General features: G+C 31.5%; 1 protein-coding gene across 1 annotated transcript in view; it reads right to left on the bottom strand.

The window, feature by feature from the left end:
* Window positions 1–1,691: 1,691 nt before the first annotated feature.
* Window positions 1,692–21,833, bottom strand: part of LOC118202750 (beta-scruin-like) — a 57,278-nt gene continuing 37,136 nt past the window's right edge. The window contains exons 6-8 of the mRNA XM_035374945.2: window positions 15,588–15,785; window positions 7,592–7,809; window positions 1,692–1,927 (exon numbers count right to left, since the gene is read on the bottom strand). Coding sequence (XP_035230836.2) covers window positions 1,767–1,927; window positions 7,592–7,809; window positions 15,588–15,785 — 577 coding nt within the window. The 3' untranslated portion in view covers window positions 1,692–1,766. The remainder of the gene's footprint in view (window positions 1,928–7,591; window positions 7,810–15,587; window positions 15,786–21,833) is intronic.

Raw genomic sequence — 21,833 nt, 5'->3', positions numbered from 1 at the left:
ATTTTGTATTATTCTTCCATATATTATTGTCCTATACTTCTAAATTTAGTTATAGGTTATATGTTTATTTATAAATCATAAGTTCCATTACAAAATTGCATAATTGAAAAATTTTATAATTATATGAGAAAGGTCATGGCTTTCTCATATAATTATAAACTTTATGTAAAGCATCATTTTGTAAGCATCAAATAGGGCATAGTTAAAGTCTGTAAGCTATGTCCTGGATGTCTTTCTTCATGCCTTTTCTCATACGTCTTGCTTCACTAATGTACTAATGCTTTGCTCGCCCGGCCTTTTGTTTCGAGGGGGGGAGATGTAAAATATAAAAAAATAGGACGGCTTTGCTCTATGCGAACAAGCAACCTTTAATTAACTTTCTGTAGTTTCAGGATCTTCCCCCTAGACCAGTACTTTCGAGAATATTCCAGACTTTTACGAAACCGCTTCTATAAATAGAAAACTCCTGCCATTTTTGCGTCAGAGAGACCGCTTTCTCCCTTTGCTGCTGCTCTGCCTCTCTTTTGTTAGAATACAATTACGCATTTAGTTTAATCTTATTTCGTAAAGAGTGATGATATGCCTTTCAATTGAATAAAAATGTGGAATCAAAACAATAAACTTCTGCGTCATCATTTCTGCCAAGCTTCATTCATGTGCTCAACTTTCAAAATATTACGTATATATATATGTGTGTGTGTTCGTGTGATTTGTGGAGCCAGTTGCAACAAAAAAAGGAAATCCACAACTACAGGTTATAGCAGTCCCTATGTACAAAATTTCAACGTTCTATGGCTACTCGTTGTTGGGTTATGCGAGATGCATACATACGTATGTAGGTTACGCACAGACCTCAAGAAGAAAAATCTCTTCTGAATCCATTTTAAATCCAATTCACATTTCTTTTTGGCAAAAACAGTTTTTTTTAATTCTGTTCGTACATACAGATTTTACTTAAAAACATCGTTCAAATGGTTTCGAGAGGGGTTGAAATGGATATTTTCGTTGAAACATGATGCCTGAAATTTTTCGCGATTACAGTACTTCTTTGCAAAAAGGTTTGGATATACATTCTGTATACAAAAAGGTCCCATAATTACCATATTTCGATTCTGATGACCTAAGCTATAAGAATAAAAAACAGCTATCTGTATGGTAAAGTTAAATGTATAATTTACGTTTTAAACGCTGTGGTTAGACTACTTGTTCGGAATAAAGTAATTATACTTCGATTCATATTACACATTGTCTCAAAGCCTGATACCTCATTAATTCATGAAGTATATCAAAGAGCAAGCAAAATCTCATGTGTTAGTGGAAATACAAACACGAATTTAAACAGTACTTTTTATTACTTACTAAAATTATATTTTGCCTTCCAGGTGTCTTCTAAGTGTATTTAATTATGGCAAAGCACACTAGGGCTATCTGCCTAAGAGGAGGGATGCCTTCGTGGAAGACTTTCTAAGGGACACTGACTCGTATACATATGGGGAAAACCACGAAAACGCCCATGCAGCCAGCCCGTTCGCGGGATTCGAAGCTCGGACCGAACTAAAAGTGTTCAGCAATTGCTCGGCCGCTTGTGGGCCGTTTTGCATTCCAGAGGTTTGAAATCCTATTCTTTTGATCCACAGACATGCGTTATATAATGACATAAACTGAATTGAACTCATGTTATGATTTTTTATTGAATTTATTCACAGAGATACAATTAAATTTTTAATTTCGATTGCTTTAAGAGAAGAGTTAACCAATCTTTGCTTTTAGTGTTGATCTCTGGTAGCGGCAACAATGAAACCAGATGCCTCTTCTGGTAAATTTTGTAGAATATTCCATTTGTTTTCTTTGGCATCGTAGGAAAAAGGATGTCTAATTTGAGACATCGTGTGAGTATTGAATCCTCCAAACACGTAAATATTTTGAGCTGTAAATTAAGAATGATCTCAGTAAGTCTTATAACGCATCAACTTAACAAAGCTAACAGCAGAAACAAATTAATAAAGCCAGTTTGCTTTCTTTAAAACTTTAATAATAATATTTGTCATTGATATAAATTTCCAATGCTTCTCTTGTGCAAAAATTTCTTTTCTACAAGAAGTATTTGAATTAATTTTTTGTTAAAATGATTGCGATAACTATAATGCCAAACACATTATTATGGTAGAGGATATTTACATTCATCACCGAAGTTTTGGAAATATCTTTTTAGTTTAATTCATCATGAAAGACATATTTTAAGGGACGAAATTTATCATTTCATTTTACGACGCAAAATAATTTATTGCAGGTTCTACTTATCTGCTGGCAGCACACAGAATTTAAATATTTCTTACTTTATGTATTATCGATTAACACTTTGGAAATGCATTCAAAATCTCATGCAAAAATTCTGATGCCAGGTATTTTACACGCAATCGAATGACAGATGATTATCACCTCGTTTTGCTTTAACATTTTTATACATACTTTATTTGTTCACATTTATCTCCTTATATGTATCAAGTAGCCGATGTTTTCTTAGACACCATATCCCCATTTTCCTAAAATATGGATTCAATTCTATATTACAACATTTCCGTATATCTAAAGTGAAGACAAATGGAAAAGGCATTTGTTTTACAAAGAAATATTATGGGATTCAAAAATTCTGGCATGACTTTGTTTTCGTTATTTTTGACTTTATTTTGCATCTTAATGCCGGAAATACATAATTTGAAAATACTATATAAAACAAAATGTAAAAAATACATTTTAATTACCCTTCTTTCTTTAAATGCTCTAAAAATAAAAAATAATTATAATAATTTTTTCTAATAGTATACATTATTGATAAATTATGTAAAATAAAAATCGTGGAATTGTTAACAATGGTTGAGGTTAAATCAAAGGTATCTTGGATAATTACATTCAGTTCATTTAGGTTTCTTTTGGATACTTGGATATATATATATATAAGCAAGATATAACAATTAAATAACTGAATCGAAATTCGTGGTTAGCACTTTAACAGGAAGAACTTACGTCAAAAATGAAAAAGAAAAAAAATCTGATGTGTACACCACATGACTTCCTTGTATGGAATATTAAATTATATGCATTTTTTCTTGCATTTCATTTAAACTTATTGGATTGAATTAAATCTACTTCGTCGATAGAGCATAAACCACAATAGTTGTTTACCATAGCGACACACTGGCGCTAGATTCATTGAACAGCGTTATATTTCGTTCATATTACAACTCAGAATGCACAAAATTTATATCAGTTGAAGAATTATCTAATCGTTCCCACAGGTCCTATACAAATACCAATTTGAATATTCAAAATATTCAAATACCAATAAATCTAGAACGATGTATAAAAGAAATTGAGCCAACAAAACAAAACAAAACAAAACAAAAAAAAAAAAAAAAAAAAAAAAAAAAAAAGAAAAAAGAAAAAGAAAACCATTTTTCACAGACGATTCAGTATTTCTCGTTCAATTAACTCAGTTCTCACTTCGCGACAAGGCAAAAACATATAAAAACTCAATATCTATATTAAAAATTACGAAGTAAATCTTAAACACTTATTTCCTCGAAAACATTCCGGAATTAATTAAGCATGATTTAATTCGCAATAATAAATGAAGGCGTTATCTTTGTTGTTGAAAAGCATAGTCTCTCTAGATTGGCAACAAATCTACTATTCTGCTGTTTCAAATATAAACAAACATGTCCTCCATGTTATTTAAAAATTAGGCTTAATCAAACTTAAACAGCTTTTTAATTATTGATAATTCTAAAAATATTGCTTGCTGATTTCCTAAAAGCATAAAATCCTTAACTGGAAGATAAGAACAACATAATTCAATCATTTTTAAAGCAAAAACTGCACAACTTAACATATAAGAGTAAACCTAACTGAGAATCACTGAGACGAGGTGCACATCTAAACATGCTATAGCAGTCCTATGTACAAAATTTCAACGTTCTGAGGCTACTCGTTTTTGAGTTATGGGAGATACGTACGTACAGACGCCACGAAAAATTCTCTTCAGAATTCATTTCAAGTCAGTTTTATACTTTTTTTGGGGAAAAAAGAGTCTTTTATTTTGTCCTTACATACGGATGACACGCTATCGAATGCAAAAAAAGCGTTAAATTGCATTCGATAGCGGTCAAAATGGATATTTTCGTTGTAATATGCTGCCTAAAACTTTTTGCGATTACAATACTTCCATTTTACTTCGTACAAGGAAGTAAAAAGAATAAAGCAGTATAAAACCAATAGATGTAAATAATATACTTATTAATAAATACTGACGATAAAATCTGCTCCAAAGGGACTCAAAACAAAAAAAAAAAAAAAAAAAAAAAAAAAAAATGTTGTACACAATTTAAACAGTACAAAATAAGAATTACATACATACATAGTACATATTTCGAATTTAGAAATTAGATCAGCAGTTTCTCCAATTAGAGGCAGTAAGCTATATTACCATATTTCAAAATATAAAGAACTAATAAACAGCAAGACTATTATGAAACAAAAACCTTAAAATTATTATGCCAATATCTAACGAAACGAAACTAAGTCACATTTAGCTGTAACCTAAAACAGAAAAGATTTATAAAGTTAAAAGACCTAAAATTAGGAAAAATAATTAATAATAAAAAATGAATGCAAAAGTAAATTAAAAACCATTGATAAAGATGTTCCTTAGCTTTATTCTCTGTGGTCTATATGACTGGAAACACAGAAAAGTGACGTAAGGTGTTAAATCGAGTAGAGTAATAGAATGGTAATTTGATACATTGAAAAATTATGTTTTTCAAATAAATTAACATATTTTATTTAATTGCATTCTTTGTTTGATCACGCTGTTCCTGAAATGAAGTTCTTTTTGCGCATTTTATTTTTGAGGTTTTGAATCAGTTTTTGCTTTTTATTCTCCTTCAGTGACTTTCCCCATTTCTTCGCAAGCATTTCAAGTTCAGTATGGGAAAGCGATTTCTTGGCAGGTTTATAATGTTAAGATTGATATTAATTTCTTGGGTAGTCAATCCGTTTTAAATTTAGAAACAAAAACATCTTTGAAGAAATACAAATAGCTTTGGATATATCATACAAGCTTGGATTGTTCGTTTTGTCGTAGAATTTTGTGTTTCCTAACTCTTTTAGCAGATACATTTTATTACGCTATTTAAGCAATGATGGGAAACTAATAACCCCTATTATATTAAAAATTTTTTCCTCAGGAATAGCATATTTACGGTTCGTGTGTTTTCATCTGCGGTTTATTGGTACTTATTCGTTAACAGCCAAAGTTTCGCTTAGCTTTGAACCCGATATTTTTAATGACGTGGATTGAAGTAAAGGCATTTATACCAGTTTGCACATAATTACATTGACCGTCTTGGAAACAGCATACTCGATAACAGTAAGAGGCATTCTGCGAAGATCCTTCATTCTCAAGCGAGAACGTCAGATCACCACCCGCAAAAGCTTTATAAAACCGGCAAAAACTTTATAAGCGCATAAGTAAAAGCCTTATAAGATAACGATTATAATTCCTAAATTCAATGGAAAAGGTTTGAGATTTCATTGTTTTTCACCATCAAAAATGAAAGAAAAACATGTTTGAAATTACATTAAGATTCTAATTCACATGCAGTTGGCTTCTCCCAAAATCGTTTTAACATCGCGAAATTTTAATCTTTTCTTCGTTTTCTAGGAAGAAACCTCGGCCATTAAAATGGAGTCTTTACTTTCTATTTTCCATTTATTTCCAGAAGCAGTACTGAAGAACTGATGGAACCAACAGATCATTGTTATAAAAGTTGAGAAGAAATATGAATAAGACTGATAGAGAACGCTAGACATTAATACTTCTTCCCTCTTGACGTGTGAACAAAAATTGTTTTTCGCCAGTACACAAAATCTTTTCTCGGTTGCAGTTATAGACATGAGTACATAGTCTTCTGAAGAGATTTATAATGTGGAACTTTATTTGTCTGTGACACCCATTAATTTCATTATTTATTGAAATATTTATGTATAGATTAGAAAACGAACTCGAAATGCAATATGAGTAGTATTGAATTAACCGCTATCTTAACTCTTCCAATGTAGGTTGCAGAATGTCATTTGTTACGTACACAGCGGAAAGATGGAATAAAGTTGTATTGAGTTCAATAGAATGTTTTACATTCTTTCTATGCACGCCTTAAAAGAAAAAGAAAATTAATTCAAATTTTGGACTCTACTAAGTCTGCAAAACAAGTTATTTTCTCCTATTAGGAATGTACTGTTGTTTTCAGGTTTCATATAATTCGTGAGTTGCATAACGCCCTTTAATATTACTTTAACTCACAAAATTTCATAACTAACATTCATTTTTGAGGAAAAATACCTTAATTTAGAAGTTAAATAACAAAAATAATCGTTATATTTGCAAACATTTTCTCTTTGCTCTTTGACAGCTTAGGATGATGATTCGGTAAAACCATCGAAACTAGTCCTGTGAATATAAAGGCTGATTTTTTGTTGTTTGACTACTAAATTAATATTTGCTCGGCGTGTTATTTTTACCTCAGCAATACGTTATTAACTATTCATTAGGGATACGTAATTTACGTATTTACGAAGCAGATGTAAATGCGTGAGAAGATTAATAATATTAATTATTAAATGCACTTTTTAAAACTTCTTTTGATCAAAAATAAGTAAAAGACAGGCATTTAAGACAATTTATTTAAATCACTTTAAGAGAAATTTATTATTGGATAATCTTATTAAAATATTATTTTTATTTAATTCGTCTAGTGATAGATTCAATCATTTTGAGGAATAAATATTTAGACAGCTTAATTACAGCATTTATATTGATGTTATACGGGTTTTTTAGGTATTTATATACCTACCCAGTTTTAAATAGTAAGTACATAATCGCATTTAAGTTCTTTTAAAGAAATGCAATTATGTAGTATGTAAAATTAGCCTTGAAAATGATCACAATGCGTATATACGTAATATATTATCGTAGGAAAAAAATGCAGATAACTGGCTTAGAATCTCTTTTTAAAAACTACAAATAAATAAATACGCAAAATTAACTCCTCTAAATATGAGAACATGTATTTGAAGTTTTTTTTAGAATTCTTTGTACTTAGTTATTCGAAATTTTAACTAATATCTCAAGTAAAACTTTATGCTTGATTTATTTTTCTTTAATTCGCCTGAGATAAATACTTTTCTCATCATACAAATTTTCTTCGAATCCCATAAAAAAATTGAATTTCTAGGTAATTGTACTAAACGTAGCACATAATTAAAATGTCACGGATTGGATACCTACCTTTTTTATTCCTTTTAAAATTAGGTAAATTAAACACCATTCATTTAAAAGAACTTTCGGTCTTATAATAAATGTTTTTTTCACTTCCTTTCACGAACGTCTATATCACTCATTTTGGAAAGAAACATTTCACACATAAATAAAACTTCTGGAAGCAAATGTTCACTTTAAAAATGAGTAAATAGCGTTATGCACTGACAATTTCAACTAAATAATAAAGTACATAACTAATGAAATCAAGTCGCTTACCCACAATTGTGGCTACAAGATTGTGACATTTTTCTGGCAAGGGATTTCCTCTAATCCACTGACCATGTTCTAATCGATACATGTCCTGAATACTCTCTAGATTTCCATTGTTTGGGGTTGATGATCTCACTGCGCCGCCCAAACATATCAACTTGCCTCTGTCTACGAAAAGCTTGGGAAATGCCAATGCCAGAGGCAAGTCTGTTAATCGAGTCCATCTGAAACGTAATCATCATCAGTAGTCATTTAAATCAACCATAAATCTCACACATTTAGTTATAGCAAATATTAAAATCTGGCAACGATTTCAAATGAATAGACAAGAAGAATTTTCAAGTTTAATTAATTAATTAAAGATTCAATGCAACGAGAATCATTTTTAATAGGAAGCAAATACTTTGCATATAGGAGTTAGTTACATTGTGTAACTTGCAACCTAATAATTAAAGTCTAAAAGAAAACTAGACAAGGAAATAAAGTAAGTGTATCTCGATAAATAAGGTTTTATAATTTTGAAAACTAAAGCTTAGAGCTGAAGCAAATTCCTAAAATTGACAAATTATCTATAAATTTGTAATCCTTAGTGTAGTCTTTCACTTCCTGATCTACTGTCAAACGTTAAGTCTCCGTGTTACGTAGCAGATGCCATGATTACTTCCGTCATTATCTAGTACAAGGGTTCTCAACCAGGGGATTATTTCCTCCCTGGAGGGGGATTTCATAGTTTTAAGCGCGGTTGTAGTAGCCTTTTCGTTTGACTTATTAGGTTGTAACATACGCAATGCACGTTAGCTAAATAATTAGTTTATGAATATAAAATACTACTTATGTGAAAGTTTTGGTATTTATCAACATTTTTAATACTTTTTGTTGTTTGATTCATGAAACATGTCAGAAAATAATCAAAATCTAAACAAATATAAGCATGTGCTTTTTCAAGTTTTGGAAAGGAGGCGAAGAATGATCTAGCAATGCTGAAATAGGTGCATGGGACAAAACAGGTTGAGAACGACTGAATTAGCACATTATAAATTTTACATACTCTATCCACTCCATAGTGTCATTAAAATTAGAGAATGTATTTCCAACTTATTCACGACTAACTCCTCATTTTTATACCAAAGGATATTTTATCAGTTACTATTTTCATGTAACTGTAGAAAATGGGGTGCTTTTCTGTTAAGCTGGTGCCATTCGTTAATATGAGACAAAGTTCTAAATGTGATACCCTGTTTAAATTGCATTAGCAAAATCTGTCATTGACGCGAAAAAAACGAGAAGAATGAACATTCAGTCTAATATTTTTCCATCCTAGATTTTCAGTTATTTTTGTGTTGAAGTGCTAATAGTTTTTCATCGCAAACTTTGTGCAGTTCTTGGAATTCTCTGATGATTTCGCATTTTTGAAGAGCAAAAAATCAGAACTGCACAAAGTCGATGGTACAAAAGCTCAACTTCGCATTTTAAAGGTTAAAGGTTATAGGACTTTATATTTATTTTAAATAACCAGTTTAATTTAATTTTACGCTCTTTTCTATAAGCCTTCATTGCCTTATATATCAATGCCAGAATATTTAAATTGCGCCAGAATATTTGGTAGCCAGAATGCCACTCAATGCCAGAATATTTGGTAGCGCGCGTGAAATAATGTAAATTCTACGTTGAGGAGGAAAACTTTAAATACTGGATTCTAGAAAGGAAGGGAGTTTGGGCAATCGCTGTCACCTCTGTAGCGTGAACTTCTATTTCTACAGTTATTGTTACTTTACCTGTCATTACAGCTATTACTTTGCTGCCACTAAATTTCGATGCGGTTTTAAGTAACAGTAGTTTTTTTTAACCCTGTAAAGAATTTCTACTACATACTAATATCTTCGAATTTTTAGTTTAGTTCTTGTTATTTGAGTTCCCGCCCAGGTGAGGCGAGTGTATAGCATCAGGTCTACGCATTGTGAATTTTAAAGAGTTCAATAATAGGTTCTTTTAACTAAACTAAACATTTGTACTTTTAACTGAACTAAAACTCCTGTGTAGTACCTACACGTACAGTTGTCACTTAGAAGATAGACAAGTGGTTCTTACAAAATTATATTATATTCATTATGAATAAAATATTTATTCTTCTTACAAACTTTAAATAGCGTCAGGGTTGCTGATATCTAATTAGAATTCGCAGCAACATTTATGTTTGGCGTTAAGTGGCGTCTCATTAACCAAAGAAAACTGAAAATATTCATTGTTCCATAAGTACAGAGCTCACTAATGATCGACAGAATAAACCAATGATTACTGTTAATTCGATCGAATCTGGTAAATAGGCTGCTGCAATGGAGATTTCGTAGTTTCTACATGTGTAAAATGAATTCAGGTCAGTTTCTCTTACAACGTTCCTTCTGTTCGGCAAAGCTCACACATGTTGATGAGCGGTAAATTTGCTGAGTATTGGTAGTTATAGACGAGTTCAAATTAGGACAAACGACCTGCTGCATTGTAAGTTTTGTGATTTTCCTTGTTTGTAACGTGTCTAGTTTCTCTTAAAACGTTCTCCAAATGACATGTCTCCTTATAGGCAGGTAGCCTTCAAGAGCTTTTCCATAATCCAAATAACCCTCTCGTTGCATAGACTGGTCTCTGTTCTTTGCTGTATTCTGTTAAACGTCCCCAAAATGTCTTAAATATGTAACTACAATAGCGTCAATTTTTGTATATATCATCGATGCACATATTGCTCCATGAACTTAGCCCCACATTCAGTATGACAGAGAGGTTTACCACATGTAGCACGCTATATAATAATATATAATGTAACGCATTAGCAGCAGCATTTTTAATACTTATCTTTGCTATTCAATCAATATAACTGGCCATGTACTTGCTAAGTATTTTGCAATAGTCTTTTTATGCATAGGTATTAGCCGGCACTGAGAGTTCTACGTATTATTATATTTGCTTTATATCTTGTATAAGCATCTCAGGAGAGAGAATGGCTGCACGTTTCCCAAAGTGTTTTTCGTAGTTTTCATTAACGTATAAAGAGCGAGGAATTCCCCCATGAAAGCATCAGATGTTAGAAGTAAAGTTCCATGTGTACCCATACTCAATTAACCAGCAAAATATTTGTCATACATTATGCAAGAATATTTCTAAGCATTTTTTTTTCTTTTACAGTATTGAGAATTCTCTGACTATCAGAACTAATATCAAATCTCAATACTGATTTTTGCGTATAACTGGCACATAACTTTGAAGCCCACATATATTACTCAAAATTACAATTAAAGTATTCTTATCAAATTCGCTGGTATCCTGCTTTCTAGTTACGTGTTAAAATGTTACATGTTTTCGCAGTCATCGTATTTGCTGTGGCTTATGAAAATTGTATGAACTGTGCTTATGAAAATTTTACGAATGTTATTTCAGTTCAAAGAATTGTCTCCAGGCTCAGTCAACCATAGGAGGGAGAACACATTACTCTCAGCTTTTGAGTGAAGAACGTCTTGATATCCTAGTACATTGCAACTTGGGAACGAACCGGTATGCAGAAGAACTTCAAATAAATCAATATTCTCAAGATTTCACATTGGCTGGTTTTTGGCTATTCCGAAAGTGAACTCTTCTACGTCTGGAAAAGGAACGAAGCTCAAGATGAATCGCTCCCGCAGACACTATATAGTTCAACTATGAAAGACGATTTTTACGAATGCTGAAGAGAGGAGTTTTGCGTAATAAAATTAATTTGATTGTGTTATAGTTATGATCTATCCCACTATGTGATAACAGAGAGGAATGCTTTAGTGGAGAAGTTTTAAGCAGCGTATGAGGCATCCATTGTGATTCACAATGGTTTTGTGAAGAAAGGCATTAAAGCTGGTGGTCAGTGCTTTAACAAACCCGGAATCATATCGCTCACGAAGAAAAATGTTATGCATGTATCAAAACGATTTTACAACGCAAACTTTAGTTGTGCTCTACATATTTGATGTACTCAGGCGAATAGTAGTACAATTTAAATTTAGAAACATTCTTAGATTAATACTATTGACAGATATTGATTTTAATTTATTATTTTGCATAGCATTCTTTTACGTCACCATTACTTTCATAATTTAAACTTAAATTCTGAGAAAGGAAGAAATTTCTGTTAGTGAGAATTTTCCTCTAAATTGGAATTCTGTAAAATGCACCTTATATGTCTTTCTCACGAATATTTTAATACATATGGTAAATAAGATATTCTGAAATTTTATGAATGAAAATTGTACATCTTAGAGAAAACCGCAGACAATGATTTCATTCTCAAAGGGAGAATCCTTCGAGGCAGAAAACTATCCGTACTTCCCTGCCTTAATTATTATTATAATTATAGAACCAATTCTTAAAATCAAATTCCATGTATTGATCTTGAATAAATACACTAAAAACATGCTTGTCTAAATAATGCTTCAGAAACTAAGATTTTATGTATAAGTTACCCTCGCAAGTACAACTTAAATTCAATTAAAATTACTTTCAATGAAGAAAGAATATTTTTTCAAATATTCCATTAATGCTGCATAAGTGGATTATAAGGAACTGGAATAGAAAAGACGAGTAAGCAAATTCTTCAAAAAATAAAATTACTAGTGCCGTTTAAGTTTATTAATCCTATTAAGATTTAAATTTTGAGTGGGGCTTTCAATATTTATATTTCTCTTTAAGACATTTGAACATGATTCCTATCAGGCAGTTTCAGATAGACTTAAAATAATAAATGAGGTAAAAGCAAACAGGGAAGAAGACTCATATATTATTTGATGATTATTTGATTAAGATTATTAGATGAGACAAAAAACGTATTAAGTAAATACAGTAGTTGCATGCTGGACATCTTTTAGATACAGCGATGGATAAAATAAATAATCCAAACCAAAATTCATTATTCAAACAATTCTTCTGTATTCTGTTTTCCTTCAAAATATTTCCTGAGGATAAAAAAAGGAATGGAGTAATTATCAGAAAAAAGGTCAATTTCATGGCAAGCGGAAGAAAAGCTTTTGTTTGCTTTAAAGTTTCAGACTTAAAAAAAAAAAAAAAAAAAAAAAAAAAAAAAAAAAAATCGCTTGGTATGAAATTTACTTAGTCAGCTATATATGTCATAATAAAAGCAAAGGAAAACTGACGGAGCACTGTAGATGCGTAGTTAGATCCATATTGAAGAAGAATTTTGATTGCGTAGTATTTAAAGAACTTGGCAGTCGAGGCAGTTTTAATTCCATTTTTATTTCCAGTCGATATTTGTGGTCACAATCACTTGGCACTCTAGTCGTGCCTTTCCACAGAAGATTTACATTTTTGATATTGTTGGGATAGAAAGCAAGCCAGCGAAATTACATCTTAGCAGAGTAATGAGAAAAGCTGAAGTGCGTCGCTATGCAAGATGGAGGCACGCGAAGAGAAAAGTTTTGGTTTACAAGGACAGTTTCAGTTCCCAATGATTACGCCATCAGAGCTGCGCCGATCACAGAGTGATCCAGAAATGACGCAATGCAAAGAAGTTGTTACGATTTTAGAATAGAGAGGAAGAATTAATGTTTATAGTTTAATCTATAATTTTGATTCATATATTTTTATCTTACATATATAATCGCCGTGATGGAATTATTCCATAGTAAATCCATTCAGAAAAGTCTAATAAATATACCGCATCATATAGAAACTTGATGTCATTCTTTCGTAAAGCTTCTTCTGCAGTAAGACTGGAGCAAACATTAGGAGCAAAACATAACTAAAAAGAATCGATCGAGGTATGATTACCAAGCCCTGGTACTTTGGTGATGCCCCAAAAGCGGAATACAAATAAACCGTTAAAATTCTACCGTAACTTGAAAACGAGTTCCATTATATCACTAGAGTACGATTACAGGAAGCTGCCTTGGACATTTCTCGGCTTATTTGTTTCTGGAAAAGTCACACTTCGATATTTTCAAGTCGATCAGGCAATGTTGGCAATATGTGCCTGAAGTGATACAATATATTACTAAACAGCACATGCACATGCATTTCGTCCAAAGATTTTATATTACTTTTTTAAAACTAAAATTCAGAAAAAATACTTTTATTTGAAATAAATACACTTTATTAGGTCATTATTATACACAGGTACATACATGCAGTCCATATATGTTATATTATTATAACATCTTTTATACTCGCACTTTTATTTATTACATAACTATTATACTCGCAAACGCCCATACATGGAGTCCAAATATGTTATATTACGTATAACATCTATTATACTCGCACCATTATTTATTACTCGCTATTTTAATTTACTTTATTATGCTCCCAAAAGCCCGTACTTACAGTCCGTAGATGTTATACTTATTTTTTTAAAACTAAAATACAGAAAAAATCACTTTTATTTGAATAAATATACTTTATTTAGCCATTATTATAATTAAAATTTAGCAAACGTGTAGGGTTTACCTTATTTTGCATAACAAATTATTTTAAGTTTCCTATATTTCTTGAACTCCTCAACTTCCCATTACATTTCTTCGCCAGAATGTAAATTTAAAGTTAAGTGAAGTGCGTATTTAAAAGGGTAAATCTCAGAGTGTATTCAGAGCGTGTTTTCTCTAGCCAGCGCACGTTTCGTTAGCTGTCTCGCTATTACGCTAGTATGCCTCTTGATCCTTTCGGATAATTTTCACACCTGTTAGGTTTTTTCTTGAGTCAACCTAAGTTATTCATACTTTAGCATGCTAATCCAGCACTATTCTAATTAGACTTTAAATTTATTTACATTCTTCGTTTAAGTTTCACCGTAAGTTGACCATGTTATTGAAAAGAACGAAGATCGTGCCTTTCTTTTATCATTTGGAATTAATAAACGGTTATATCCACCCTTCTGTTCTGGTATTTCATTTACGCCTGCGCGCAAGAATTCAGCAGGTTCATTCTAGGATGTAGTTTAGTTTATGGGGAATAGAAGAGACAGATCATACAAAATTATTCGCAATAGACTAATTCATAAATAGACTAAACTTTGTCTAAATGACTTCAAGTAATGTTAAAATAATTCAATAAATTTTTTCTGATTTGAAACAAATTTTTAGAAATGCCAAGTTCTATTATAACATATCACATTCAGTTTGAAATTTTTATTTGCATTTAAGTCATTATTAGTTGCTCAAAGAAATTAGCAAATTCGTGAGTAATAATTTATATGTCTTGTTTTAATGAGAAAGCAATCAACATAAATAAATAATGTGCTTGAGATTTGCATAGCATTCAACTGCGAATGTCCTTAATAACTATAATTTAATGTTCAGTTTAATAGCTGTTGATTCTAGTCCTACAAATGAAACATTTGATATTTCGATTTTGAAATATAATGAACTAGGGAAAACGCAATACTTAATGTAACCAACTAATTACTCAATTCTAATACTATTATCATTAATACATTAATAATGCTAATACTATTAGCTGCTATCAAGAACTGCTTACTTCTTCAGACAGATAATTCATCTTTATCGCATTACATGACTTATGAAGTAAATTAAAACTATGTAATTACACTGCGAGAACTATAATTTTGACAATATTCAGCAGGGAGTCAAGTGACATTTACAATTAAATTCAGTAAGAAGTAACTATATGAGATTGTAAATCAGAGATCTATATCATTTAAGCAAATTTAACCCGTGTTTGTAATTAAAGTTATTTCAAAGAGCTCTGTGCATCTTGAGAATTTATCGCAGGATCCTCTTCTTCAAGGTTAAATTATGATTCGAATTAATTTTTTTATAAATATAAGCAAAATATTTCCGATCCTTGTTGAAGAGGAATCAATTCATATTACCACAAACACGAAGAATTTTTCGATAATATAATCCTAAATAAATTTCAATAAATTTTAAAGTTAAATATGTCTCTCATCTGTTACGTCTATTTACAATCTATTAACTTTTAGTTTTTGTTAAAAATCTGTTAAAGGAAGATAAATTACTTGGATATTTTTCTATCGAAGCACCATACGGTGTTAGACAGCAAGATATCATCTCCAATAGAGACTAAACCGCCAGCTATCCATAACATAGTTCCGAAAGAGGCGACACCCATTGCCATTCGAGATTCTGGAAGAGAAGGCTGAAATTCCACCCATGCGTCAATTCGAGGATCATATCTTTCAATCGAAGTCAGAACTCTGAAATGAGACATCAATAATGCATCAGCTACAAAGTTTTAAGCTCATTTTCATGTATAATACATCGGTTTCACAATCTAATTTAGTCTGAATTATTTATTGGATTTAAGTTTTGAATATAGTGAAGAAACAGCTAAAGGGTACAATAAAAAGAGATCCGTTTCAACAGTCTTTATTTGAAATAAATGTGAATGTGTGCGACCTGCTAAACAAATGACTTCTTCATTATTAGTCATTGAAAAGAAGTAATTTTTGAGATTCATATCAAATGAAAAGAGTAGTGTATTTCGGAAACCACATAAGGTGATTTAAAAATATTTTATTAATATATTAAATTTTGACTAAAAAGTTAATTTAGGTTATGTGAAGAGTCTAATCACGACAGATATTATTGCAGTTTTATATAAAGTGTTGTTGCTATAGCTGGAAGACTGATAAGTTGACCTCATACAAAGTCTTGAATCTCTCTTTTTCTAAACGTTTCCTTTAAGATGAATACGCTTTCGTATAAATCAAAAATACCGAAAATACTTTATCGAATTATGCATATTCGGAAATAAGAAATAATTGAGGAATTTACAGAGAGATTCACTCTTGGCTGATAATATTCTTGTTTTCGATCCAATATGAAGAACTTATTCAAGGATCGGCATTTGGCAAGAACTGTTTTTGATTAATTTTGAACTTCAGTAGCGTTTAAATTCGCAATATTCTTCAGATTACTCGCATATTTGTTTGAAGGAAAGTGGCTGGCCTATTTCACATTATGCATTAGAATACCGAAAAATAAATTAAATAATATAAATTTACAAAGAATAGGTAGATCTGATTACAGATACATAAGAAAATCCTCTTTAACAGGAGAATTTGATATAACACATGCCACTGGTCCCTTCATCTTATCCACCATATTGAAAGTTATACAAGGCATTTCAAAAAGGCGCCAATAATGTTAAAACTTCTGTCGTGTGAAATTACTTAACTGGATATTCACTCTAACGGTTACATAGTATACAGTTAATTTAAATTGCTGACATATTATCATCCGTAATCTCAGGGTAGCATCAGATCGTCTACTCCCCAAGAGTCTTTTATTACGATTCTTTTTTAACTAGAACGTACCTCACTAAGTTCTTTGACAGAGCTTCTTCACATTTTTAGTGGCTTTTGTATTAACAGTAGGATAGTTTAAAACATTCGCAACAGTGTTACAGGCGTATCAAGCTAACTTCTGTCTGCTGAAGGCACGGAGAACGAAAGAACGCAGGTCGTATTTTCGTGCTCTTCTATGTAGTAATTAACTGTCAAACAACCGCGAGCACAATTAAAGCAAATTAAACGTTATTTAGTCACTTATAATGGCTCATAAATAAAACTTTTATAAGGAATAAACCGACGACCAGAATCAGGTTATTTGACATCGACTAAGTTTAGCTCAAAACTAAGCACCTGGTCGGCTACACTAAGCCTGAACACAGGATTTACCAAACTACACAGTGATTAAATTAAGCTTTAGCCATTTACGAACATAGCATATTTTACTGAGAATTTAGCAGGAACTAAATTCTCAGTAAAATACATTGGCATTTTGACGAACTACTCCTGTGGTTTTATGGTTAACACAAGTATTATGATATTTTCAGCTTACATTTAATTACGGTATGATGTCATTCTGATCACAACATTTTTAATGAAAAACAAATTAGCAATTTATAGTATTTTAATAATAAAATGTGTTATAATTTATTTTATTAAATTTATTTTAGTTACAGGGTTAAAGTTGTTCAAAAAATGTTTTAATTTTTTTTTTTTTTTTGGTATTAGAGAAATACTTGGCCAAAATTTCGCTTTTAAAAAATAAAAAATAGCATTAACAGTAATATATCCTTTACTTTAGAAAATAAAAAAAACTATTATTAATACGATACATATACTTCCCAACTGTTTCCGAGATTGACTGCGTCAGGCTCAATCAATCGACAAACGGCATCTCCCAACAATTTCTTCAGAGGCATTTTCTGCTTCAGACGCATGGAATGCCTCTGAAGCAGTAGCAAATAGATCAGTTTTAAATGTTTGCGAACTAGCTGACTTTATAAGAATGACAAACTTTTTATTTTTCCTAAAAATCTGTCCCTAGCCATTGTTTCACTAAAGAATTTTGGGCCCCCGGATTTGGACCATAAACTCAAAACAGAAAGTCTTTTTGCAGTTAAAGCACCACAAGCATATAATAGAGTAATAAAAGCGTCTAGCTTATCCAGTGAAAAATAGAGCTTAGGATACTCCAACTTTTGACATGCTTCGTCTTCAGTGCTTTGCTGTATATGTTGTAATACTTTTTCATTGATAAAGTAATTATGTCAATTATTTTTTTCTCAGCAAACGTAGTTGTTCCCCTATTTCTTGCATTTTGAAGGGGAAGCCTTCCAAGTGAATTTCCTTAATATTTCGTATTTGGAAAGTTCGAAGACGTCAATAGTTTTTTCTGAATGCCGAAATTTTGAACGCAAAGAAAGTATTCCGATTTTTGAAACATTTTTACAGCTAAAACCTATATACTTGAAGAAACAAAAGACAGATTCGATGAATGTTTAGGAAATAAACAGATTTCTATATGTTATACGTAATCAAAATATCTAAGTTTCATGTAATGCTCAAAATAAGTCACATGCAGTAATTATGAGCTGAGCGCATCTCACGAAAGAAAATAGATTATAGATGATTTTCTTAAGCGAATGACTAAAGCAGATAAAATGCTGGTACCTTGCCTAGTTGTTAAGTATTTGGCAGACTAATTAACTGGCTGCAGGATGTTTCAAAAGTTTTCCAAACTGTAACTTAAATATAATCCAGTTTCTAATAGACAGTATGACAGAAAATATTCCTTTCTCTTGCAGTGTAGACCTGAATAGATAACGTATTTAAAATAAGCGAAACTCTTTCTTCCAGGAAATCGCATTCAATTCCTAGATCAAAATTAAATTATTCGTACCGATGCATCCATTCTTTTATCCCTTATTTCGTAAAAGGCAGTTTTTATTTATAATTTGATAGTTTTTCTTCGATGAAGTATTTATTTTCCAAGTACTGATGTTGGAGTCAGAATGGTGGAGGGAAAGTTTTCTGCTTAATCACAGCAATACAGTAACAATTTCCTATTTATTCAATGTATGCTCCCTGTAAGTACGACATGCAATTTAATGCGTAACAGATATCTCATGAAACAACTTTACGATTGCATTTCTTAGAATCTTGCTTAGAATCTTAGAATATCTGTTAGTGTATTAATTCAGAAACATTGCTTTTTATCTGTCAGTATTTTTTAAATCCTGTTTCACTAGTGTTACTGATTTTTAAGCAAACGAATCTTAAAGGCAAGAAATGTTTATCCTTAAATATTATAACCAGACAGTTTAGACCTGTGCATTATCTGCACTGAAAGGAGAATCAAATTTAAGGATTTTCATTCAAAACCAGTTTATTGCATTTCCTACTTGAAAATTCTCTTGTTTTCGAAATATTTTTACTAGACACTACACTAATAGAAAAAAGTAAAAAAAAAATTAATAAATTTCATATATTAAATGTTTTGACGATAATGATTGCGATACCTAGAAAAATATTTATTCCTTTTTACTAGAAATGTCAGTGATTAAATTTTAATAATAATTGAATATATTATTAAAACACGAAAAATGACAGTAAGGAGAGAAAGTTATTTAGTTTATGTCGTAGCAAATGCTTTTGCTACGCCAGTGCAAGTTTTGTTAGAAGTGTATTTTTACATCAGTTTAAAGGACAAAAATATATGAAGCAATCAAGCATCCATTTATCATTAAAAAAACGCCTTGCTTCTGATTTTAGTTAAAGGTCTCAAAAGTCATTCTTTTAATTAAAGTATGTTTCTAATTTTCTCATTTAAATAGTACAATTTAGAATCATTTCTGTGATAGGCGAAGTATCAAGAACGCTTTTTATCATTCCGGATATGAGGGACTTATTTTTAAAGAGCAAATAATAAATTTAAATTTTAGTTAAAAGTTTTGTTACATAGAGAAACATTCTCAAAATTTTCCTCATTGTTAAATCTTGGTACAACAATCTATTATGAAAAGCAAAAGGATTTTCTTGTTATTTTTAACATTGTAGCATTCGATTCTTATCATATATGACTTTCCTTATGTTTTAGATGTTTTTCATTATGACCTGTTTTACGAGTTTCATTATCAAGAAATGTGTTTCAGTCTGTAATTATTTCGCATTTTCTCTAATACTAGGAATGGCACAAGAACATTTTATCAATACTTTGTAGAGTTCCTCACTTTGCAATTCTAAGTTAATGTTGGAAGTGAAGAATCTTAAGAACTGATAAGCGAATAATCGCTTAAGTTCGGGCGACAAGAAACAACAAGATAGAAGGGTAACTAACCCTTTATTATTCCAATAAGATTTAACAAAACTCCGCCTGGGAGTGTACAAAGCCCTCACTCGGGCTTGAACTTAAGAGACTAAGAATTAAACTAAAACTAAGATTAGCTAAAGAAATATATCCGAAGCTATCAAGATTCAAATCGAGTTGGCCCCTTAACTTATTTGACTACGAAGCTTAGCAAGGGCGTGAGTACGGCCGAGCGTAATAACAGCTTTGAGAGAGAGAGATTGGCCAAAAAGGCAGACGCGCGTAAATCAGAAACTCTGATTCTCTGGCCGGAAGTAGCAAGTTGAAGTTAAGAATTTGACAGGAAAGGAACTTAAACTTTAACTGTTAATAAAATTAACATAATCCTTACAACTTAATAAAGGAAACATAATTGTGTATACGTTTATTACCTATACTAGATGTAAGCATTATCACAACAATCATTATATATCTAATCAGAAATTGTTTTCACGTTTTTGCAGTACATATTGTACGCATGCTGAGAAGTTTATTGTCAAATAGCAATTTGGCTTCACGGGTAGTTTTAATTCTTGCTTTATTCTATGACAACAAGGACGAATAAATGGGGATATAAATGTAGGAGTTGGTAATTAGATTGTGAATAAACGAATGTATTGGTCTTATGTGAAGACAGACAGAGGATGCATTGTGTTGCCTTCATGAGTAAAGCGCTGAGACCTCCTAAGAGGAAGGATTTTGCTAAAAGGAGAGTTTTCCTTGATTTTATCCTCAAAATTGTGAGAGGAACCAAAATTACAGAAAGTTAAAAATGTTGTAAACAAATTCGTTGTTCTAAGTCAGCGATTGCGGTGTCTACGACAAAACAAACAGATTATTGTCGGGTGCAGGCCTTTCCAGGGCGTAAAGTTGAACAAAATACTCCCAGAGCGTAAAGATGAACAAAATACTTACCAGGGCGTAAAGATGAACAAAATACGTTAGTCGTCTTTTCTTCAGTCGAAATAGGAAAAAATGTTCGGTGTATAAATTTAATTGCTGCGTGGCTATAATTCGTTTGAGAAAGGTTTTGCTATGACTGAGTTTAACCAATTACGTTCAAGTCAGATATGGCATCATAAAATGACTTTTAATTAATACTGAGATGCGTTTTACGTAATCAATACTGCATGGAAGAGGTAAAAAGTACTTATATGAGTAAACTTCGGAATTCCGTAGAATCCGGATATTGTAGGAAAGATATTGTTGGAAAAAGAGGTCTATTTTTTGGGGGGGGGTGCTGTTAGCAAGAGGAAGGAAGGAGAAATTCTAACAAGTGTTATGAGTTTGGAGGAATATGAAGAATAAAAAAGAGAGACTGTGGAGGGCAACTTAAAGAAGGTTGTTGCAATGGTGGTGAGAATCTACAATATTGCGGTGATGATGCGCAAAAATACGAGAAAAGAATAAAAATTGATCGAAGATGACTTGGATTCAACTGATTTATATGGGTTGATATCAAAAGGGGACGAAGTGCTCAATTTTTGCAGACATTTGAAATATGACTGACTGTTAAAGTTCTCTGTCCTACCCGGAGGAAGCGTTCTAATTTCACAGATACTTAAGAAACTGCTAAGAGATATAGGTCCCTGTCCGACGGTAAGTAG

Source organism: Stegodyphus dumicola, chromosome 2 (genome assembly GCF_044657685.1).
Source record: "Stegodyphus dumicola isolate Sdum_Otavi_A_Nest chromosome 2, ASM4465768v1".
Lineage (NCBI taxonomy): Eukaryota > Metazoa > Arthropoda > Arachnida > Araneae > Eresidae > Stegodyphus > Stegodyphus dumicola.
Note: the sequence above shows the minus strand (reverse complement) of the source record. Positions and strands in the feature narration are given on the sequence as shown.